The sequence below is a fragment of the Epinephelus lanceolatus genome, chromosome 6 (genome assembly GCF_041903045.1).
Source record: "Epinephelus lanceolatus isolate andai-2023 chromosome 6, ASM4190304v1, whole genome shotgun sequence".
Lineage (NCBI taxonomy): Eukaryota > Metazoa > Chordata > Actinopteri > Perciformes > Serranidae > Epinephelus > Epinephelus lanceolatus.
Genome location: NC_135739.1, coordinates 31,139,953 through 31,165,449, shown reverse-complemented (window position 1 = coordinate 31,165,449; position 25,497 = coordinate 31,139,953). Strand labels below are relative to the sequence as shown.

The following is a 25,497-nucleotide window of genomic DNA, read 5'->3' as shown; positions in this document are numbered from 1 at the left end:
TTGCTGGGTAAGAAAATAAAAACAATGTTCCAAGATGTTGAAGTATTTATATGACAATAGTTTAGTTTTTTTTTTTAATGAAAAATGTTTTCTGCAGGTCCCTGACAGGCTACATAAAATCCCCAAAAGTTTGGGAAGCGCTCTGCCCTCAGTGACTCAGCAGTATTTGCAGATATGACTTCCCTGGTTAACAACCGTTCTGATGTTAGTTTCTCTACCTACTACATTAACCGCAGGCACCATCCCCAGCTATCCCGCCCATAAGCGTCACTGATTCAAATTGCAGCCGAGGCAGAGGGAGAGAAAGGAGCGAGCCTGGCGGATCACACACATTCACACACTCAGGAGCAGAGGCAGAGAGAGGAACACACAGAGCGAGTCACAGATTGCGGGGATCCTTCAGTGGCTTTTTTTCACTTGCATGAACACAATCGCAGACCCCCCCAGGATCTAAAGATGTGGACAGAAGTCGGGAAGCTTGTGCTATTACATTTGTTACTCATGGAGCTCCATTGCGCAAAAGGTAAGCCACTTGTCTCAGCGAGGAGGTGAATTTGCATCGCATCACGGATGGCAACGCTTTGAGGATCGTTGCCTACAGAGAAACGACATGTCTGTCAGTGTAGCCTTTAGTCCACGTCTTCCTAAGTGCTGCGCTAACGTGCCTTTCGCAGACTTATGTCATCTCGTGCATGCGATGGCAATGGCACACACCTGGATCGCCACTTTTGCCCGCGCGGTGAATGCGATCACCGGTGACATGAGGTGACAATACGCGGAAGAAAAGATCCGTACAACCACAACACGTGTCTAAATGCAGTGGGCTGATGATGTTGGGAGAAAGGGCTGCCAGTGTGGATGTAAACACATGGTCCAGGCTGCAATGGTTTGGTGTTTGTGTAGCTGCAGCCTAAAAGAAAAGCTTAAATCCATTTGCCTTAACAGATCTTTGTGTCAGAGGGACACTGGTGTTAGGCAGTCACCATTTCAGCTTACTGATACAATCAAGCAAGCACATCATAAGCATGTTAAAAGAGCAAAAGTGTCAGTTATTATGTGGGAATGTTAGATAAAAACACATTAACTAACTACAGATTACTACCAGCATTATTGGAGGAAGCCTCTCCACAGTGTTTGAAGACCTAGAGCAATTACAGCTATTTACCACGCTATAACCCACAGCCCTCAGGACTGAATGAATTACCTGCTTTATTGCAGTAAAGGCATGGATGTTATCTACTTGAGGTTATTTTGAAAAGTGGAGATTGTTGCAACAAAAACAAGAAACCTAGCTATGGAAACAGTCCATTGTCAAGCCCCCCTTTTGCCACAGGCTGGTCTTTACAAAGTACTCACACCGCCTCTTGTCTCTTAATGTTCATTATACCCACCACCATATAGATTTATTTAAAGTGACTTTAACCTGACGTGCAGTTATTCATCATTGAATGAACCCAAAGAACTTTTTTTTTCTGACAACATAGGAACTGATAAGGAGTCGGAGTGTGAAACTGGGCAGTTTCAGTGCAAGAACGGACGGTGCATCCCGACCCTGTGGAGATGTGACGATGATGATGATTGCTCAGACAGCAGCGACGAGGAGAACTGTCGTAAGTAGCCCAGTAGTAGCTTGTTACATTGATGCCTTCGCTTGCTGCCCCACGGACCTTGAATGTACCTGCTGTCATGTATGTTTCTGTCAGGGAGTCTTAATCTAAGACAAGGACTCCGGAACGTTTTCATGTGAAGGATCTGACTCATTCAGCAGCTGATTAGCTGACATAGTTCCACATGAGCTGGTTCATAACTGGATGAAAGTGTGTGCCGTAGATAGCTGATTGAATCCATGTTGCAACTTTTAAACAAATGAAGTTATCCTGAAAATAAGCAGCTTATCATTTTGTTTGGGGGCCCCTCTGGAATCTCATTTCAGTTGTCAGTGCTGATCCTGGATCATTGGCCAGGTCACATGGCCACAGGAATTTAAATTCACTTCCTAAGAAAACCTCTGACACATGCAGAGCTGTGACCCTACTGGGTCAGAGCAGAGCCATTTCATAATATCACTGTTATTATTACTCTTATCTTGCTGTGACTGTATGTCAGCCCTGTCATCAGCTTACCCTGCTATACTGTCTCATGATGCTCTGGATATATTAAGGCTTCACAGATTGGGTCGTATCTGAAATAGTGTGATCAAATTGCAGTGTTATGTGTCATGAGAACTCACTGCTGAGTTATGCAGCATGCTCTAATGCAAATACTGTGGCTCTTAGATATGGCTGATGAAAACTGGCTGCTTTTCTGTTCTCAAGGGTGCCTCTGCCTCCGTGGGCAGGTGGATTGTGCATTACAGTTTCACATACGGAATTGCATATATGATATTGGGAAGTAGAATATTGTATTATGTCCCCCAGAAATGTGGGAAAAAGACCCGTAGTACGCTATTCCGGTTTGACTGCCTCTGTGCCGTTCAGGAAATTGCACGGACAACCAGCCGAGTAATCATCGCTTATAAATTTGTCATGGTACTAATTGCCTGAATGGTTATATTAGTGGCCAATTGATTCATCGCTTATCTTGGGGACCAGCATGCCAAACCCATGATTCTCTCGTCGCGCACGCCCACCATGAGGGTGGCCCGCTGAATATCTTGGGACTTCCCTGGATGAATGCCGTGACATTTACAAGCACGTCTCATTGACTGCAGAGGCTGATTGGGATTATTGGACATTTAGTCGCCAATACTTGATGGAAGCAGAATTAGATTTTAATGAGCTCTCTATCTGTCGAACAGGTGTAGTTTACTTTGTTGTTTGGTTAAAGAGTTGCTCAAAGAGATTGTGGAAATGGTACTTAAGCCACAAGGTGACAGATTGTTCTTTTAACTGAGCCACTTTGTCTGTGGCAGAAGCCTGCTCTGCCTCTGTCTTCCTTCCTCACTCTTTTTGCTGCATATCCTGTAAGCTTCAGTTGTGGTTATGCTTTGCTCTTGGGCAACTCTGTCGCTCTCCCCATCTCCTCCCCTGCTCAGTCACTACCTTTATCTACTTTTTACCTCTTGCTGTGTGCCACTCTGTTCTTTGAGTGCTCTAGTCCTCAGCCTGCGGTGGAAGTTGGGTGCATCTCTCTAAAAGGCTGTCTCACTTCCCCGGCATTGTAGCACCCACTAAGGGGCTTTTCTCCCCCCATTTTTAAATCTCCCGTGGGCACCTTGGCAGTGCAAATGCCAAAGAGGCTATGCCCACTCGTCTTACGCCCACAAAGAGCATCAGCTGACAGGTTGGTTGGAGATAAATCCAACAGCGTGACTCTGGTTGCCGGAGTGATGCTCAGTGGCTGGCAGCGTGCCAGCCTTTCGAACAGATGCCAGCACTGCCATTGTGCCCCCTCCCCAAAACCCAATATCACCAGCAGAGCTCAGCGGAGAGGAGGGAGAGGTTGAGGAGGACCAGAAAAGATGGGACAGATTTGATTGAGAGGAACAGGACAGTGTAGTGCAGAGCCCATGGAGTAAGTAGGAGCATGTACAAAATGGGCAGGGGGGCAAACAGAGTCAGAGCCAGAGGCATAGTTATAAAGAAACTGAAAGGTTATCCTAGCAAAGCCAATAACCTGAGCTTGACTCACGGTGGTTTGGCAAAGCCAACTGGGCTTGGAACAGGTGAAGTAGGCTGTACATCAAATGAACGACATAGCTCTCATTCGCTAAGCATCCTTACAACACCTGATTGGACTGTAACAGTCACTTGGCTACCATTGGTCCTTGCTTCTAACTTCTGAAATTAATATACATGATGTCTATTGTGGAGAAACCGTCAAATGTCTTTAATTAGGACAAGATGATGAGACCTAATCTACCCTAATAATGATGATACTTGATGTATTTAAGGGTGGCATGGCGTTGTAGTGGTTAGCACTGTCGCCTCACAGCAAGAGGGTTCCTGGTTCAAACCCAGGGTGGGGTTTTTGGAGTTTGCATGTTCTCCCTACAATCCAAAGACACACAGGTTGGTGTGAATGTGAGTGTGAATGGTTGTCTGTCTCTGCCCTGCGATAGTCTGGCGACCTGTCCGCCTCTCGCCCAATGTCAGCTGGGATAGGCCCCTGCCCCCCTGCGACCCCCAAGAGGATAAGTGGCTACTTGGTTCTTGCGCTGCCTAACTTCTGATGTTTGTTCCAACTGACCACACAACAGTATGAAGAGCTGGAGATTGTGGTAGACATCTGCGCTAAACTATGAGCTGGTTAAACTTGTGGTTAGTTGCCATTGGTTTTTGTAGCTATTTTTAATTTAAATGTATGGGATTAAAACAATGTGTTTATTATGACTGCCTCCTGAAAGTTGGTGATTCCACTCATCAGACCCCTCAGTCGACTGAGATAGTTCAAGCTGAGCAGTTTATGCCAGTCAGTGTGCTGTGCAGTGTACTTCTGGGGACGCTTTGGTCCGCAGATTTTGCTGCAGAGTGAGCACTCTTCATTTTCACGCTGCTCTCAGTACAGTAGCATTATCTGCTGCCTTCTGCTTAGAAGTGATGAGTTTACAGCTCACAGCAACTTGTTTTGCCTGTTTGATGTCTAGTATTGGCAAAAATGTTGCTCATTTCTATCCGTTGTTAGTGCAGTTAGCTTGTTTATCATATTATGTGAATTAGAGCTGCCACGATTAGTCAACTAATCGATGACTAATCAGCTATTAAAATAATCGGTGACTATTTTAGTAGTTGACTAATCGGTTTGAGTCATTTTTCATAGAAAAGTACTATAAAAGTACCCCAAAATACTCTTATTGCAGCTTCTTACGTTGAAATATTGGCAGCTTTACACACTCTCCCATGACAGTGAACTAAAACCCTTCGGTGTGAGTAGGAAACAAGACATTAGATGACGTAATTTTGGGGTTTGGGCGAGACAGACCGACATTTTTCAACATTTTAACACATTTTTCGATGAAATGATTAGTCGACTAATCGAAGAAATAATCGACAGATTAGTTGACAATGAAAATAATCATTAGTGGCAGCCCTAATGTGAATGTCGCTGTCAAACTGAACTTCCTGCTGAGCCCCCTTTTAAACTTTAAACATTTTTATTAAAAAAAAGACCAGTCGTTAAATATTTGTTTTGAACAGCCAAATCTGATTGAATCGGGTTTTTTAACAAATCTGCAGCTTGGAAATACTCCATGTAGGCTAGTTGTCGAATGGTGCTCAGTTTGGTGTGTTCGACACCTGCTTTAAGCACTTGTTGAGGAAACTTTAAATGCAGTAGAACATGGCTTGATACCTTTGTTTCAGTTACATTGCTCATTCCTTTAGACTGTTAAGGCGATGATGTGCATGCAAACACACCAGGCATGATTGTGTCATCCACATCCAGGTCAGTGATAACTGTTTGCATGTGTATGAGCCATGGTATTTTGCGCCTATCAGTCAGCAGTCACATCATCACCCATCTCGTTCTCTGTTCACACACACAGGTCTCTTGCAGCAAGGATTAGTCCCGTAGCATCCACCCTTTAGCAGCTGTTAGAATAAGTCTTGGTAGATTTGGTTGTCTTTTGTGCCTTGTCTCTCCTTTCTTTCACTCTCCTCTCCTCCCCTCTCCTTCATTCTCAACATGCCTCTTGGTAGATTTTGCTCTTGTTGCCCTGGGAGACAGTAAAGTGGTAGTGATGGTAGTGGTGGTGGGGTTTCTGTGCATGCGTGTGCTTTCTTTGTAGTGAACACAACACTGCTGCACACATGTGTGCGTACACACGGCAGCCCTCCACCTCTGCACGGCTCTGTATGACCTATATTTAGACCGTGGAATACACAGAAAAAAAGCCTTATCATTTTTACAGCGGATTTAAGTGGATTTAAACATGCCTAATCCGAAGTGCCACTGTAAAATCATCTCGTATCTGAACCTCATGTTAGCTTGCAATTGTTCTCTCTCTCTCTCTCTCTCACATCGCTGTACAGAGTCTTCTCCTCCAAATAGCCTTGGTCACACTGCACTGTAAAAACACTGTCTGTTAGAATTTATCAGCACATTTATAACACTGTTAAATCAGTCGTGGTGATTTTTTGGCTCAATGATTAGTCAATTAATCAATGAGTTCATTGATGGAAAATCGATTGCAAAGCATTTGGCTGTTGGTTGGATAAAACAAGCAATATGATGATTGTCAGGATAGAACAATGTGTGGGCATGACACTATGTAGACCAAAGGAGCAATCGATAAGCCAGTAATAAAGATGAGTTAGTTTCAGCACCAGTAACACACACTACTTAAAATTCTAAAAAAACATATGATGTTATAGGAAAGGAACAAATTCTGAATCCTAAACCCTAAATGAACCATGAAACCCTACTGTTACACAACAGTTAGAAACAAGAGGATGGAAAGAGAATACATGAGGGTGGGAAGAAAGTTCTTGTTGAGCTTAGTGTGTGTGTGTGTGTGTGTGTGTGTGTGTGTGTGTGTGTCACAGCAGGACAATGAGTCTGAGCAGGTCTGAGAAGGGGAGCGTCTCCTCTGCAGTCTGAGACCAGCTTCCCATAGAGGAGACATCACAACACATTTCACGCCACTGCTCTGTGTGTGTTTGTGTGTGTGTGTGTGTGTGTGTGTGTGTGTGTGTGTGTGTCTGTGTGTGTGGCATTCTCATGCGCACACTCACACATACACACACAACACTGTAATAAGAGACTGCAGAGAAACGCTTCAGGCAAAAAAGGCATTGTACTGATAGACTCTCAGAAACACATTTTGGTCACCTGCTGACACACACACACACACACACACACACACACACACACACATTCATACACATGCACACACGCTGCTCGCTATAGCAAAGCTGGGGTCAGACTTTTAATGGGAGTATGAGGTCAGAGGGACCAGTAGCCTAATCAGTTACACACTAACACACACATATGGACACACAGTGTGTGTGTAGTAGTAGGACTGTGCGACAACACTCGTATAAAATAAAATAAGACACACACTGCTTCTAAAAGGACAATACACACACTGAGCTGAACTAAGGGGTTTAACACTAACACTGATCATATTTATACTTATACTTCTTGTGAGCAGGTATTATTGCTGTCTAACGCCATACACAGCATACACACTTTTGTCCATTAACAACACCCCTCTCCATCCGCTGCTGCTCCATGTTGGACTAAGGACATAGTGTTGTGTGCATATGTGTGTGCGTGCATGTATGTATGTGAGGAGTGTACGCAGCTGCACTGCTCCAGTCTCCAGAGGATGAAACCCGCTGCTGTGCTCTGTGACTACTGAGGCACTGTGGGACTCTATTTGTGTGTGTGTGTGTGTGTGTGTGTGTGTGTATGTGTCTGTGCGTGCAAGTACGTGTGTGGGTTTCATCTGGTTGGCTTTGTGAGCCGAGAGAAAGCATTTCGCAAACGGATGACAACACACAAGACACACATGTCACCAAACAAAAGAAAAAGCAGTTTTGGGGGGAATTCAGTAGTTGGTGCTGTAAATTTGTCAGACAGTGGACAGTTCTGTTTTCATACAACTTGGTTCTTGTTTTCATTGTTTTGGACATCTTTTTTTTTTTTTTTTTTTTACTTCCTTGTACAATGAGGAAGAATTCAAACGGGCTCACTTTTGGTTAGCATAAGTTGATGCTTCCATTGGAGGCATAAAAAAAACCATCACCAAACCGTCACCATGCATGTATCCTTTTCATTCAGCGCTGCATACTAACACTTAAACTCAATCTACTGCATGTTGGATGACAGTGGGAGACTAATATTGTAGGAAATGTGAACTTTTGGCAGCCCCATGCTTAGCCTGCATCTTCCAGTTCTGTGTGGGAGTTTTCTAAAAAAAAAATGACATGAAATACTCAAGACATGAAAACTGTTTTTAATGGCGGACTATTTTCTCTGCTTCCTAAGAAATTAACCATGGAGGCTAATGACTAAAGTTTGTGAAATTGTTCCAGAAATGCTATCAAAAATAACACTGGCTTAATTTTGTCTACTATACTGAGGCTTTATTGATGTTGTGCCATTCTTTAGTCACATTAATGCCCCAATCTGCACACGATAAATTAAAACAAACAACTTTTTTATTAATAAAGCATTCTTATTTTATATGATGCTAGTCCCATTGTTGCTCTCTTGACACATTGAAGGGTAACACTGCCAGCTGGCCAGTCCTCCCTAAAACATGATCCACTCCTTGGAGATTAAATTTTTAACATAATCAAGTTGACACATGCAGCGGTGCTAGCCTTACAAATGACAAGCCCAAAAGATGCCAGGGCACCACCTTTGTCAGACACACTGTATCACGCTCTACAAGCTAACAATACCTGGTGTGCAGAATAGGTGTTGGGTGCAGTGGTGCACAACAGCAGCAGGGTAATTTTAGTTGAGGTCAGTGCTTGCCTCAGGCGTTTGCTCTCTCTTTCTTTCTCTTCCTCTCTCTGGTCATCTACGTGTTTATCTCTCCCGCTTGTATTAACCCACTTTTTACCTTTTGCTCCCTTTCTGTCTCCTTCTTTCTGCATTTGTTATCCCTGACTGTCTTTCTCCAAAAGTTGGGAATAATGGCTTTGTATTGACATGAAGGGCAGGGGTATGAAATGCAGCAAACCTACAAGGAGGAAGCAGATGCTGTGAGACTGTGCGCGAGAGACAGACAGAGTGAGACCGCACCGTCCATCTACATACTTCTAATCCAATTAGTGAGTGTCTCAGCGGGTGAGAATCTGCACCGTGAGAAGTGTGTGTATGTGTGTCAGGGAAAGCAAAGACAGTAAGAAATAGTGAGTTTGCCTCTGTGTAAGCACTCTCTTGTCCTCTCTTTTAGTCTTTGTCCATTTCCTCTCATTTAATCGTCCAAAATAAGGGTGTATTTTGAGGAACAAAGTTTTCTTAAAACCCAACCACTGGGTTTTATATGGGGGAAATTAGTAAGTATCTAATCAGGAAGGCGTAAATACATTGGGAGAGCTTGTTAACATCTCCTAAATATGAAGTTTTTAATGTGTAGGTTTGGGACGGTTACCTCAAGGGATGATTTAAACTCATCGCGCAACAGTTTAGAAGTATCTTTGAAGTATTGCATTTTTTCTCCGAGTAATATTCTAATGCACCACTCATTAGTTGGCAAACTGGAATGATGCCAAGTTTGTTTATTTATTTATTTTGCTGATAGCAGAAATTACAGCTCACATCTGCGGGAAATACCAGCTCAGATAATACTAATCAATTCTTTTGTGAATGTGTAATATGAGAGGGGTCACTTGTAGTGATGAATCCACAGGGAAGTGTAACCAGTCCCCTTCAGCCCGCCCTTTGTTTAAGCTCATTGTTTTGGTTTGTTTTGGTTACCTATGCAACTTTACCTTCCCAGCACAGCAGACGGACAAAGTTAGAAACAAGCTTGTTGCTACTGGAGCTAGTGAAGTATAGCTTCAAAAGAGCCAGATATTTCCCCCAGGAGTCAGCAGAGACAACAACAAAGCCAGAAGGAGAGTAAATATTGGTGCTTATATTGTTTAGGTGGCCAGAGAGACAACTCAAAATGAATGCCGGTGTTGCTCCATGTTGGCTGGGTGTGCACACCCCTGTATTTAAACAATTGTTTGCTAACACATTTGCTATATAAACTTTAAAGATATGCTATGCAGGGTATTCCTATAAACAATGTACAGAGTCAGACAGAGGTAACCCCTCTTATGAGTGAAAGGTGCAGGACTGTAAACAGCAGGCATCCAAGAGACACAGTGCTGAAAAAATGCAAATATAGTGAGGCGAAACGCCAAACCAGAGTGAACCTGTGTGTGGCTTTAACTGTACTTTCACTTTAGCTGGCGAGTGTGTTTATAGTGACTGACAGTCCTGTATAGTGTATCTTTAATGATTCATTGTTGCACTCACAGCATGTTACACTGCTCTGAAGTGGCCAAAAAATAAATTAATGCAGGCTTAAATTTTGATGTTGTGTAGTAGGGTTGGGCGATATAACGACTATGTACGATATATCGATTTATTTTCAAGTACAGTATAAATTTAGACAACACGTTTTATATCGATATAGGGTCAAGTTGCGTTACATGATGCACAGTAGTGTGCATATCTCCTCTCTCACTCACTCACAAGTTCTTCAGCAACACTTTTTTGAGCCGTAGCCTGATGCGCACCTCCCCAGAAATGAGAACCATAAGAACTTTTCTTAAGATATAAGATATTTTTATGGGCATTTGCCTTTAATTGATAGGACAGTGAAGTGTGAAGGGGGGAGAGAGAAAGGGAGAGGCATGCAGCAAAGGTCCACAGACTGGAGTTGAACCCAGGCCGCTGCGACAACAGCGTTGTATATGGGTCGCCTGCTCTACCACTAAACCACCGATGCCCCACAAAGTAGTATTTTAAGCCTTGTGTGCGATTTAACCTGGTTTCATATGAGTAGAGGAATTCTTCGCTCATCACCTTATACAATGTAAAATGCCTCAGGCTTGTGCTAATAACGTTAGCATGTAGGGTTGTGCCAATGGGCAATCCGATCGCCCATCGGTGATAGAAGGGTTGTTTCACGATGTCTTTTTTAAATGACGATGCAATCGCGAGGTGTGGGGGAGGGGAGACAGCGCGTGTATGGCGCATGCTGACGAGATCGAGGCTGAACGAGGCTGAGTGAGAGGAGACAGAGGGAGGCTGCGAGAGAGCGGAGGGTGGGGGAGGGGGGGAGATCAACGCCTCTGCCCGCTCGACACTAACGCGCATGTCGCGGAGCAGTGAACAAACCAAACAACACAATGTCAGGAGAAATTGAAAAAATATGCCGTCTATGTAAAGTCAACTTGCTAATTAAGGAGCCATTACATGTTCAAGAATTTTATAAAGCTGCTCAAACGCCAAAGAGAGGCTATAAGTGAACGTTTCAGACACACAGGGCAGGCTCTACAAGGAAGAAGGAGGACGTCCTCTTCTCTAGATGGCGATAAGACGATAGGATATGGACAAGATTGCCCAACTCTATTAGCATGTTGTATTTGTTTGGAAAACGTGTTTAGTATAAGACAATTTGTTTTGTTGGTGAACCCTGTGAGCTGTAATGGAACCGAATTTTGTAACGTTACGTTTGTTAAATGTTGCTGTTGTCCCTGTCTTCATATGAGTAGAGGAGAAGTTTGCTAGCTGCTAGGCTAATTTACACAATGTAAAATGCTATAGGCTTGTGCTAACACCATTAGCACGTTGTATTTGTGGGGAAAATGTGTCCAGCAAAAGACAAATGCTTTGTCTGTGAATGCTGCGAGTTATAATGAAGCCGATTTGTGTAGTTGTGTTTGAAATGGTTGCTATTAAGCCGTTTAATGTGTTTTAGGTGTGTTTTGATTCAACTAAACTTTACAGCACTTCACAGAAACCCCGCCGCCGACTGGTGTTTTGGAGGTGTAACTGTTGTGCAGCTGTATATTTTCAAACAGGAAACTGCTTGTGACATCTCAAATGTGGATTTGACTTGCAGCTGAAAACATGTAGCCCATTTTGTGAAAATACCGAGATATATCCTGTATCGCCAATCAGCCTGTTAATACCGAGATATGACTTTCTGTCCATATCGCCCAGCCCTATTGTGTAGTATTTTTGTATGTGAAGCCTTTTGTATGACTGCTGGTGACATGCTGGAAGCCTGCATATTGCTGTTGACTAACCCTTACAAAGTATGTACAAATACAAAGTATATGTAAAAGCACGTGAAAGCTTTCACGAAGAGGTCACAGTCAGTGGCTAAGTATCGAAGCATGTGAGAATATTAAAGTATAAGTTTTAAACTTTATATTGGAGAAATATCACGCCCACGCTCGCATCCACTTTCTCACAAACACAACGGCAAGAGTTCAGCAGACGGACGGTTGGGGCCTGCAGCATAATCCTGGTGCCACAGATAGTCAAGGTGTTTTAATAAAAAAGAGCTGTGTTCATGGCCCCTGCTATCACCTGAGGAACAGTGTGGCTGACCCTCAACACAGTATAACTGAGACTGGCCTGATGAGCAATGCAGAAAATTTGTAGACGGTTAAAAATTATTCAAGGTGAAACATTCTGTGGATAGAAAGGGAAGAGGTGAGTTAGATGGAGGAAGTTTGGTGTCAGTAAACTGGAAGAAACTCCCAAAGTAAAGAGAGGGGATGCTGCAAGCCTGAGAAGTGATACCCCTGTCTTTATTTCAGTAGTTTGTTAATTCTTGTTCTTTTCCTCCCGCTCTCTTTATCTCTCCCCCTTTCTGTATACAGTACCTGTCAGAATTAGCTTGTCACTTCTCGACAGATTACCCCGTGTTGTTTGTCTGCTCTGCTCTGCTGCAAAGTCACTTATTGTTCAAAGTCAAACCCCGATAACACTACAATCCTATTTCCCCACCGTATGTGTGTGTGTGTGTGTGCATGCTTAGCTGCGTTCTTGTGTGTCTCTTTGTGCCGGTGTTGTTGTGTTGTGCTGTTGTTATCCCCCCTCCCTTCCCAAACCCAGCCGTGTCTGACAGGGTATCATGGCATTAATCCCTGGCTCAGATTAAGTGAATATCTTCATGTGCCTCCATTTTATTATTTACATTTGCTGTAATCCTGTTTTTCACCTTGCGCTCTGTCGCCTGGTATATGCAGTCAGGGAGCGGCGTATGAAACGACAACTAAGAATGCTGATGAATAAAACATGGCTGCTAATGCCAGTCTGCTGGGCTGACACCGAGATAGGGCCCTTGAGTGCTGCATGTCAAAAGTTTTCATGAGAAGTTTTACATGGAAGTTACAAAGTGGAGGAAAGAGAGTGTCGTCTGACTCCATTCCTCAGTTTCTCTTACTCCAGTTGCCATCCCTCAGTCTGTCTCTGTTCTGTTTCATTTCTTACTTTATACTCTACTTCTCCTCTTCATTTGTCTTCGCTCTGTTGCTCTAAATTCCACTCTTCATGTATTGTCTACCATTTCTCTTCTCCCTCCTCTCAGTCTTTGTCTCTGACTGAAGAATTAACTGTTGGTTTGTTCATTTTGATTCATTACATCTTACCCTGCTCCAGTGTCTCTTGTCAAACAAAACAGGAAATTTTCCACCCACTGTAGCGGTGAAGCAGGAAATCAGTTTGGTAAAAGTAGGAGTTCAGGTTGTGGTGAATTCGGCGTGTGTACCTGTGTGTTTGTGCAAGCAGGTAAGAGTTTGTGTCTTTGTGTGTGTGTGTTTGTTCGTCTTTGATGGGTGAAACTAGATTTTCTGGCCCGACTCTGAGAGAAGGCAGATGGAAAGAAGCTTTGAAGGTGTCAAAAAAAAAGGAAGAGGTCTCAAAGTGTATATAAACTCAGATCTCACCTTTATATCATCTGCATCATTAGGCAGCAGAAAACACCAGCTGATACAGATGCAGCCTAATAATACAGACCCAACTGTTTGAAGTTAAACACATCTGATGCGCCGAAGCTGGAATGCAGAGCTTTTTATTCTTGTAAATGTAATAATTGCAGCCAGTTAAGTAGTAAATTAAAGCCATCATAGTAATAATAAAGCACTTGTTCCCAATCATGTTGTGTTAGGATTTTCAGTGTCAGAGCGAATCTGCACAGTGAGAAGCCTGTGCTTTTGTCAACAAAGTTAAACAGCAATTTATGAGTGATTTTAGTTCTTTCCCCATCACTGCTTTACTGTTAATTGTGCCAGCTGATGCATCCATCATTACACAACTTGCCTCTAAATCAGTTCCTATTATGTTGCAAGAAAAATCTCCAGACACAATGCATTGGGTGAAGTTGGTCTGTCCATCCATGCAGTGTTTGCGCACCAGTTGTTTTATAAAAGGGTTAGTGAAATAAAAGGCTGTTTGCAATTTTGCATCAACAGATAATAGCAAGCTACATTAGCTCATGTGTTAGCTACGTCAAAAGCTACCTCCCCAGCAGTGTGAGAGGTGTGTCTAACATGCAATGACGAGTGGTGATCATCATCTGTGCGCCCCATCGCCACAAACCACCGCACATACTACACACACAGAGAGGTGCAGCCCACTCTGAAGAACCTGTTGTAAATGAAATGACTACAGAAGAAAAGAAGAAGTACAAGTTGTGTGAGAAAATGTGTTAGCCCTTAGCTTGTAATAAGTGTTTTAGTATAAAAAAAAAAAAAAAAATAGGGGTGGGGATCACCAGAGGCCCCGCGATACGATATTATCACGATATGATATTATCACGATACAATATTATTGCGATTTTAAAGGTATTTCAATATGCTAAGTATTGCGATTTAATGTATCGCGATAAAATGTTACAATTTATTACCTTTTTTCAACTGCAAATTATGTCCCTAAAGGAAAGCTTTGTTGACATATTTCTATCTAATAAGATAATGTTTTCAGTCTTCAATTCATCTCACTTCAGCTATTTTAATTGCAGCAAAATGTGTCCAGTAACCGCTTATACTGTTGGGGGTCATGGGAGGGCTGGAGCCTATCCCAGCTGACATTGGGCGAGGGGCGAGGTACACCCTAGACAGGTTGCCAGACTATCACAGGGCTGACACATAGAGATTCACACAATTTTTTTAGAGTTACCAATTAATCTAACCTGCATGTCTTTGGACTGTGGGAGGAAGCCGGAGTACCCGGAGAAAACCCACACTGACATGGGGAGAACATGCAAACTCCGCACAGAAGGGCTCCCTCACCCTGGGTTTGAAACAGGAATCCTCTTGCTGTAAGGCATCATAATAAATGATAAAAAAAATAAATAAATACTTGGCACCCATGTAACGATATGATACTGTACTGTGATACTGTAATGTATTTTTTTCCCACACCCTTAATAAAAAGCATATTATAGTAAATATAAAACATATATCTTTATAGTACAAAACCCAAAACTGCTGCTGAAACGGAAAAAGAGCGGAGTTTAAAAAGCTTCTACTGTAGCCTTTAAAATGTCTTTTTTACCAAATTGTGTGGCTGCACTTTAACCTGTGTCTTGATCTGTGTCAACACTGGATAATAATAATTAAAAAAAAAGTTTTATGGCATTCATTCTACCATTATGTATTCATTTCTTAATATTTTACATAGAGTTTTAGGAGTTGAGACATACAACAATTCATATCCCATCCATTTTTATTTTGCGCGCTGGTATCGGATATCTACGGATATATGATATCTACGGTTCAGGGATCGGAATCGGTATCGGGAAGGAAAAAGTGGTATCGGTACATCTCTACCTTAACTGAAGTTCCATGGAAAAATATGTGATAGTTGGTGCTCCACTATAGCTGACCAAAGATCAGTAACCGCTAAGAAGTCGACTTAATCAAGGACATAATCGGCAATAAAGGAACTTGAGGATAACTAACTTGAGAAAGTTGTGTCGACATCCTCATCACATTTTCATATATATTTCCCCCTGCCCTACACTGCTCTCACTTTTGTCCTTTCTTCTCCCTCCCTCTCTCTTCCTCTTGTCCCCTTCCCTCCATCTGGCTTTTGAATGAAGCTGTTTATGTAGATTACACACACGCACACACACACACACACACACACACACAACGTATCTCCCTCATACACACGCCTTGCCAGCTCCTAAACCAGGTCTTTTACCTTGAGGGGATTTTGCTTGTCATTCGTTGCAGGATGGTGGAGGGGGGGGGGGGAGTCACTCTTTGATGATATAGCTGGTGCTCAGTAATACCAGTTATCAGAAAAAGGGCTGGTGTGACACAAAATCTCCCGCACACAGGGCCTATGTTTTGGGCATAGACTAATGTAACACTTTTACCTGCAGCATACTTTATTATCACAACACACTGACACTGTGTCAACATGAAGGGGCTGGGGGGAGATTAAAGGGTGAGGAAATAGTGAAGGAATCAATGGTAAGAACCACGTTTTCCACTGCTGATTGAGGGGAAAAAAATAAAACATCTCCCGCTCTGATTATCCTCTGAAACTCCTGATAAAAAGTTCTTCCTCTTGGAGTTCCGATGTGGGGATTATCGAAAATGTGTTTGAAGTAAAAAATAAAAAGCTGATGCGCTGCAGTTGCTGGAGCAGCATCAGGAGTCTCTCAGGACATATTGACGTTCAAAACGTACTTCAGCTATTTGGGATGTTGGCTGCTTTGCAAAGCTTTCAACTTGCAGTTTAAAGATGCTACGTTGCGGGGATGAGCCAAACGCAAAGAGGGAGAGCAGCTTCTGGTGGGAGGAATGAGTTTCTATCTTTTGTGCTTGTTACGTAGCGAAGGGAAGATGTTTTTCATCAGATCTCCTTTCCTGCTCGGTCCTCGCCTTCCGTCCTCGCCTTCTTCAAGGTCTCTTTTCTGCCTTTCTTCTTTGCTGGCGTGCGTTCACAGGGCGTTTAACCAATGACAACCCTCTCTCTCTGTGCCCTCCACCCTCCACCCCCACACCCTATTATGTGTCATTGCAGCAGCGCTTGAATGTTTGGAAGCAGGGTGACACCTTCTCAATGGGGCCTGAGAGGCCCCCTCTCTCTCTCTCTCTCTCTCGCGTACACACACACTTAAAAAGATGCATTGACAGTTGGTTTAGTGTGTGTGTGTGTGTGTGTGTGTGTGTGTGAGCATAATGAATAGTGCTGTGACCTTGCATGCAACATCTGCATTATCCTGTTGGGTTCAATACTCTTTGTAAGAATTTTCATACACATTTTCGTGCCTGTTTTTCGCAGAGCTCCTCCTGTTTTCATTAGCTTTTTAAATCTGTGCCTATGTCTTACATAAACATGTGCTGACATAATTACCATGAGAAAAAAAGTGTGTCCTGGAGCCTTTTTGTTTGTCTGCTCATGTTGCTGTTGATGGTTGTTTGCGTTGGACAGGTCTCAGAGGTTTAGTATGATTCAATGAAGCAGTAAGATGATCGGCTTAAACATTTCAAACTGGGCTTTAGTGGGAAGAAGAGAGGCTTGTGCTGCACACACAACACACACACACACGCACACACACACACACACACACACACACACACATGCATGCAGGCACTTTAGCATCAGCTTCTTGGCTGCTGTAGCAGATTGAAGAATGAATACCGTAACCTTTTCTCTACAGTTTCCTCACATTATTGTCTAGTTTTGGAATATGTGGCATCACAATTCCTTCCTATTCTTTCCTACCCCATAACCTTCTGTCCAAATTCATTTGGAGCCTTTGTTCACCAGGTAAATCCATCTGGTGGCCATGGAGACACAGGAATGACACTTGAAAGGTTTTTAAATGGAATTTGGAGCCACAATAAGTCAGAAAAATATTATTAATAATACCAGCTCTGTTTGTTTAAGAGTTAAGCATCGACTGTCATCGTGAGATAAGTCAGTTTAGCCAGAGAAACTATCGGAGGGGTGAATCCCTGGCTGCCGCGGCCCATCTGCAAGTTTTCACGCCTAGTTGCCCATGCATTTCCACTTTGCAGTGCCTGCTGCGCTCAGGTGCAACCACCACTAAATCCTGCAATTATATTTTAAAAAGCCAACACTGAATGCCCAAAAGTAAACATCCAAACAAAATCACACAAGCTAAATTCCAAGTTCTTTGTAAATTACAAACCAGGGAGAGAAGAGTCTGTGAGTTGTGTTCATGCGGCCTGTGAGGGTGACCCCTCGGAGACAGTTGAGGCCTTGGGTGCGCCGTATTTTAACGCTTAAGACTTCTTAACATCCGCCTTTAGACACAAAGAAAAACAGATCTTCAGATTCCCATTGAAAAAAAGCAAAAATATTCACTTTGATGTTGGAAAAATTAATATGAGCAATCAATATTTGCTTTCCCAGCCATAGAACCTCTACCATCCTTTGAATACAATCTCTGAAGTATTCTAAGAAGAGCTCAATAGTATAAATAACTCAAATGTGATTAAAAAAAAAATAGCCTCTTGTACTCGACTGTCGAGTTTGCAAATCAAATTTTCAATTAAGAAACACACAAAACACTGCCTCTATATTTATTTAGTTAAAAAATGACACATATGCAGACCAGACCCTCTACAACACACACACATACACATATCCACTCTGCATGAAGAAGACCCAGTGACCCAGTTATGACAGAAGGCAGTAGTTAAGTATAAATGGCCCATGGTGTTATTACTGTGATGTTTCTCCTGTCTTTATTGGCTTCCTTCCACCTCTTTTGGCCCAGACAAGACAGCCATGGTCCAGTTTTCTGTGTGCTTTCATAAATGATCAGACAGCTTAATTAAACCCTGACACTATCTGGATGAAGTTTCACTTGGTTTGTCACTTTTCAGCGCACATTTCGCACATTTCTTCCAGTAACTCTTGATTTAAAGTGGGACATCACTCGCCTGGTGTTTGAACGTTAGGTGCTGCTGATTAGCCAACTATTGGAGCTTTGTATTTAACGTAGGTAGGCACAACTACATGGACTCTATCTAAGACTTTGAATCATGATTTCAACTCAAGGCTTGGTTCACACTCTGAGGACAGATTATGTGTTTTGTCAGAGCGGACCACTCCTCAAGAGGCAGAAGTGTTAGGCTATTTTGTGGGCAAAGACAATGTCCTCTCTCTTCCAGAAAAAGTATTGATCGGTCTGACTGTGAAAGAGAGCGGTGAGTGAAGGTGAGTCGCAATCAAAGCAGGCAGCCCATTGTTCTCCAAGATGACCACAAGTCTCTTTCTACAGTACTCAAAGGCTTTTTTTCACTTGAGCAGCGACTTGAACAGGTGGCTGTGTGTAATTGTTTGACACTGAACAGTGCAGACGGAGCATGAGGGCGACGGAACAGGTGACATATGATAGCTTCTGACATAATGACTCTTTCAACAAGACGATCCTGCAAAAAATAGTATTAATTGATAGCATAAGCATATGTTTTCTGCCATAATCAGTCCAACAAAATTACCGGCCTCTCTTTTAGAGGTAATTTGTCACCACCTAATTTGTTTCTATCACACTTTGTCCTTGCCCTTTGGCATAACTCTGCAGGAGTTCAAATCTCACTGTAAGTGCTGAACATTTATTATTTTATTTCAATTTCACTTTTTGTTCTGCATGCGATGGGCGAAGGGAGGAAAAGACAGGTCGCCTCCTGTAATTAGGACTCCTCACAGTTTGCCTGATTAATTCCATTCACTTCTAGCTCCTTCTTAAAGTCATGAATATTGAAATGACACAATGTCTCCTTGTCAGAAAGCCCAGACCTCATCTACCCATAATCCAATTTGTCAGATGCCACAAAGTGATGCTTTCACCCTTAAGGATGTTTTTTTTGCAATGTTAAGAAACATTGAGAGGGTAATTGTGTGAGTATATTTGTGCGTGTGAACACAAGTATGTTTTCCCCCCAAAACTTCAAAGAGCCTCAAAATGTTTTCATCTGAGCGCACTTGAGACACATTGATCCATTTCTAATGAAGACACTCTTGCACCTGTTAAAAAATCCAGAGGGAGGACAAACAGTGCTTTTTCCACGCTCCACACTTAAAAGGTTGGGTTGAGTTAAAAAAAAAAACAAAAAAGAAAAGCTGGATGAGATAAGTATAACGGAGGATGAAAAAGAGGGAGCAAGGGGGAAAAAGCAGGAGTTTTGCAGGTGATGGAAGGATAAAATAGATCCAGTCTCCTTTCATATGTGCTTGGGGGATTGATAGAGAGATGAAAAATGAGTGTAGCAGGAGAGGACACCTATAGGGATATCAGCTTTAAGATAAAAAGATGGACTTGTCCATCAGAATGCATGTGCCTTATGGTTACTGCCAAATCTTTTTGCGAGATTTTCCCACTCTGAAAATCGCAGTCAATACAAGTGCTTCATACTTCAATATTTTCTACTTTGGGTGTCCTGTGTGCAGCTGCAACAAAGGGTTCTTTTGATTTTGAATTTATTGAGATTGTTTTTATGTTCAATGTTTGAAAAAGTGAAACATGCCCGTCAGTGTTTCTCAGAGCCCATAGTGACCAACTCAGGATTGCTTATTTTATTAGACCAACACTCCAAAACCCAAACATAGTCAACAGATAATGATAATAAACAGAAAAAAAGCAGAAACAATTAAATTTGAGGAGGTCAGAACAATAAATTTGGTAATTTTTTACTGAAAAGGTTCAGTGTGGTGGATTTAGGGGGATTTTTTTTTGGTAGAAATGGAATTTAATATAAGTACAGTACAGGCCAAATGTTTGGACACACCTTCTCATTCAATGCGTTTTCTTTATTTTCATGACTATTTACATTGTAGATTCTCACTGAAGGCATCAAAACTATGAATGAACACATGTGGAGTTATGTACTTAACAAAAAAAGGTGAAATAACTGAAAACATGTTTTATATTCTAGTTTCTTCAAAATAGCCACCCTTTGCTCTGATTACTGCTTTGCACACTCTTGGCATTCTCTCCATGAGCTTCAAGAGGTAGTCACCTGAAATGGTTTCCACTTCACAGGTGTGCCTTATCAGGGTTAATTAGTGGAATTTCTTGCTTTATCAATGGGGTTGGGACCATCAGTTGTGTTGTGCAGAAGTCAGGTTAATACACAGCCGACAGCCCTATTGGACAACTGTTAAAATTCATATTATGGCAAGAACCAATCAGCTAACTAAAGAAAAACGAGTGGCCATCATTACTTTAAGAAATGAAGGTCAGTCAGTCCGGAAAATTGCAAAAACTTTAAATGTGTCCCCAAGTGGAGTCGCAAAAACCATCAAGCGCTACAACGAAACTGGCACGCATGAGGACCGACCCAGGAAAGGAAGACCAAGAGTCACCTCTGCTTCTGAGGATAAGTTCATCCGAGTCACCAGCCTCAGAAATGGCAAGTTAACAGCAGCTCAGATCAGAGACCAGATGAATGCCACACAGAGTTCTAGCAGCAGACCCATCTCTAGAACAACTGTTAAGAGGAGACTGCGCGAATCAGGCCTTCATGGTCAAATAGCTGCTAGGAAACCACTGCTAAGGAGAGGCAACAAGCAGAAGAGATTTGTTTGGGCCAAGAAACACAAGGAATGGACATTAGACCAGTGGAAATCTGTGCTTTGGTCTGATGAGTCCAAATTTGAGATCTTTGGTTCCAACCGCCGTGTCTTTGTGAGACGCAGAAAAGGTGAACGGATGGATTCCACATGCCTGGTTCCCACTGTGATGCATGGAGGAGGAGGTGTGATGGTGTGGGGGTGTTTTGCTGGTGACACTGTTGGGGATTTATTCAAAATTGAAGGCACACTGAACCAGCATGGCTACCACAGCATCCTGCAGCGACATGCCATCCCATCCGGTTTGCGTTTAGTTGGACGATCATTTATTTTTCAACAGGACAATGACCCTAAACACACCTCCAGGCTGTGTAAGGGCTATTTGACCAAGAAGGAGAGTGATGGAGTGCTGCGGCAGATGACCTGGCCTCCACAGTCACCGGACCTGAACCCAATCGAGATGGTTTGGGGTGAGCTGGACCGCAGAGTGAAGGCAAAGGGGCCAACAAGTGCTAAACACCTCTGGGAACTCCTTCAAGACTGTTGGAAAACCATTTCAGGTGACTACCTCTTGAAGCTCATGGAGAGAATGCCAAGAGTGTGCAAAGCAGTAATCAGAGCAAAGGGTGGCTATTTTGAAGAAACTAGAATATAAAACATTTTTTCAGTTATTTCACCTTTTTTTGTAAAGTACATAACTCCACATGTGTTCATTCATAGTTTTGATGCCTTCAGTGAGAATCTACAATGTAAATAGTCATGAAAATAAAGAAAACACATTGAATGAGAAGGTGCGTCCAAACTTTTGGCCTGTACTGTATGTTTTCTTTAGTGTGTAATCACCTGAAAATGAGAATAGCTGTGTTTTTGTTACCTCAGAATAAGCCGTTTATGTATACATAGGGAGCAGCTCTTTGTCTACAGAGATCGCCATGTTTCTACAGAAGCCAGAACGGACAAACCAAACACAGACTTTAGATAGGGCCAATCGCGTTTTTGCATCGGCCCCCATAGATTGTGGGTGCTTCACAATGAACAGCATCCAAAAAACACTGATTTTATGATGTGAAACTGCTTTATTTGGTGTTTTTACTGGTTTAAATCACCTGGTCCCTTTGTTTTGAAGAGGAAGACACCTCTATGGATAATTCGCCTCCCAGTAAAAACCTCCTGAATGTCTGGATCAGAAATAGGTGAACACAAATATGCAGGTGCTGGGCAAGTGGGCCAAACATTGTAGGAAAAACACTGATTTGTAACATTGACCCGCTTTATTTAGTGTTTTTAGCGGTTTTAATCTCAAGATCTGCTTGTTTTGGTGAGGAAGAGCTCTTTACAGATAATTCGGCTCCCAGTAAAACCTCCTAAACAATGAACACTGAAGGAATTCTTACCAGGAGAAGTTTCAGCTTGTTGCAATCTGCAATCCTCACAGCTGGATACCACTTAATCCCCCTAAATCCCCCTAAACCTTAAACACTGGACCTTAAAATTAACAGTTGATTATCAAAAACTTTCTCACTCTGTTGTAGCATAAAAACACATGTACATACTGTATGTTTAATATGTGAGGTGTTTTCATCCTTTGGCAGAGATGTAAATCTGCAGTTGGCAGTGTTCTGGTGTGTTAATTGGCGGAGGCTGTTGTCAGCCAACGGTAGTCGTAGCTGATCTCAGGTCACTTGGCGAAATCACAACATGCTGCTATACTAACAGCCACATTTATTTGTCTCCTGTCTGTTTGGAGGTTTTGTTCTGTTGCAGTCCCTGCGTAGTGCTATGTTTACTAGAGGTAAATAATGCAAAACGTGGGCGAGATCTATAAGTTACTAATGCAAAAAGCAATAGCAGCAAACCCCAATGGTGTGTGTGCATGTGTGTGTTTATGTACACACTTTGTAAGTCGGTGCTGTTGACCTTAATTCATCACATTAGCACCAAGTCTCCAGAGAGCCTATGGAGATGTGTTCAAAGTTAGCAACCCCCAGCTAATTGATTTCAATGAATGCCACATTTACACTTAGTAAATTACACCAACATGCAGTTGGGGGCGTTTTGGTTGTGTGTGTGTGTGTGTGTGTGTGTTTGTGTGTGTGTGGTTGGGGGGGGGGGGGGCTCCAATGGCAATCTGTACAGTCAGAATTTTTTAATGAGATCAATGCTCTCTTTCCTGCATCCCCAGATGGTCACAGTAGTAGAAGGTGTGTATGTGTGTTTGTGTGTGTGGGTGAAGAGGGAAGGGGCTGCGGGGACCTTGGGCAGATAAATCTTTAATCATGTGCTTGCTCTCATGTTTCATTTAATTGCCCCCTTAAATCCATAAAAGGATGACGGCATTGTGGTTAGAAACTCGTAGCATGTCTTGGACGGTGTGTGTGTGTGTGTGTGTGTATGTGTGTGTGTGTTCCATAAGTAGCAGGAGAGATGTGATTATTGTTTTACAGTACATGTAGGTCATTTAACGTGTGCTCGTGTACATGTGGTAGCAAGCATCACATCTCTCACATCTACCATGCTCTGTTTCTGTCTCTGTATGTGTGTGTCATGGTTTCCTTTGTGACATATGTGTTCTGTACATGGCTGAAATGTCTTCAGAGATGGTTCATGCTTTCACAGCTTGATCTGCTTTTCCATTTCGCGTGTGAATATTCCTGTGTTTTCATTTCGTGGTCCTTACTGTATGTATGTCACTAATTCAGAGAGCAGCCCTGTTTTCATGATTTCTAATTCCATTGTTTGCAGTGTTATTGAACATATATATATGATATCGTTTTGAAAGTATGTGCCAATTCGGATAAAATAATCCTCCGTGCTTGTGTGTAGATGTATATGCACGCACAGCATGTGGCTAAATTCTTGGCTGCAGTCACTTCTGTGGTTGTTTTTCCTCCATCTTTAATCTGAGACCAGTAAGACACAAGACTTCCCTACAAAATTTGTTCTTTTTTCCCCTCTCCCCTTTATCTGTCTTTCCTTTTCCTTCATTTTAAATCCGTCTCTGTCTCATCCCTCTCTCCCTGGTGCATGCTTTTTAATCAACAACAAGCCCTGTGCACAGGAGGTAGAGCTGTGTGGAAACAAAGGAGGTAGAACTAAAGACAGAGATGTTAAAATTTGCTCGCATACCTTAAATGCGCGCCCATATGTGCATGTGTGTGTGTGGTTGCACTTGTTTACAGGAGCTCCACTACCTGCATACAATACAGCTACCTTAAATCAATCCAACATTTCCGCGACGCTACAAATAGATCCATTGATTGATTAAACTGATAAATGGGGTTGTTTGCCTCGCTCGATAGTGACAGAAAGTGTAGGTGCGTGAGAGAGACTTTCGCTGTGTCTGTTTCTCTCTGTCCGTCTCTCTATCTGCCGCGATAGAAGAAACATTTTGTCATGGCAGATCTATGAATTATGGTATTATCTTTTAATTTTGTGGCACAGATGTTCACGCTTGCCACAAGGGAGTGTCTTGAAGGAGCTGTGCAGAAAGTATGACTTAGCATTTAGAGAGCTTTGTGCATGTGTTATTTAATATTCATCTGTTTTAAATAAAGGTAACTGAGTAGATGTTGGTTGTATTTTTTGCACAGGACCTTTGACCTCCTATAAAGACTTGACTCTGTCTCAAAGCAGAGGATGGGAAATGAAGCTGGCAGAATCATCTGCTGGTTTGCATCAGACTACAGCAAGACCACAAAATGTTGCTGCTCATAAAGTGAAATTAAAAGCAGTTTTCAAATGAAATAACCACAAATTTTAAAGTTTAAATAGCAGAAGTTTTGCATGTTCTCCGTAAATTGTCCTTCCATGTGTGCTCCTTTGTTAACTACCTTCAACTTCCACGTCTGAGTGAATCGTTTGCATCATTTACAGAGAGCAGGTTTAACAGGTCTGTTCCGGTTATATACCCCATAATTACATTTCATGTTAATTCTTGTTGCCAACTGCATCACACCAAAATGCTTCAAGATAATAGGCAAATATCACTGAGATACCCTATTTTAAATTCTGCAGCTATATTCTCTTCGACGACATTATAATGTTGAATTGACTAAAAAAATATAATGCGCATAAAGCCAAGGGCTAAATCTGTGTTTGCATTTCTTGTGAGCCTCTTTGTTCTGCATCCGCTATATCTCTGTGTTCCTGTGTGTGGCTCCTATATGAGTGTGTATGCGTGACTGCTTTCTACTGTTAGTGTCACCATGATGAAGAGACTATAGATTGGTGTGTCGGTTAATGAGTCTGTGTGTGTGTGTGTGTGTGTGTGCCTGCATATGCTTCAGAGGTGTCGTAATGATGAAGAGTTTCCTGCTTTCTGTGTGTGTGAGAGTGTGTGTGAGCACATTACAGTGTGTGTTCCCAGAGATGGTCATTAGCTGTGAGGGACTGTAAAGCCAGTGACCCCACAGTCGGAAATGGAAGAGCCTGACCATTCCCCGTTCACCCTGCAGACCCCAGACTTCTGTACTAATGCACTAAAGCAGCCATTGATGAGGGAGGGAGAGACTCATGGGGCAAAAAATGGAG

The 25,497-nt window shown here is 42.4% G+C and overlaps 1 protein-coding gene across 4 annotated transcripts in view; it reads left to right on the top strand.

Annotated features, from left to right (window-relative positions):
• Window positions 1–313: 313 nt before the first annotated feature.
• The window catches only part of lrp8 (low density lipoprotein receptor-related protein 8, apolipoprotein e receptor), a 232,338-nt gene continuing 207,154 nt past the window's right edge, over window positions 314–25,497 (top strand). For 3 of the 4 annotated variants that reach the window (XM_033621269.2, XM_078168965.1, XM_078168964.1), the window contains exons 1-2: window positions 333–523; window positions 1,485–1,610. In XM_033621269.2, coding sequence (XP_033477160.2) covers window positions 457–523; window positions 1,485–1,610 — 193 coding nt within the window. In that variant the 5' untranslated portion in view covers window positions 333–456. Of the gene's footprint in view, window positions 524–1,484; window positions 1,611–25,497 lie in introns of all 4 variants that reach the window. The other variant, XM_078168966.1, reaches the window with a different exon arrangement.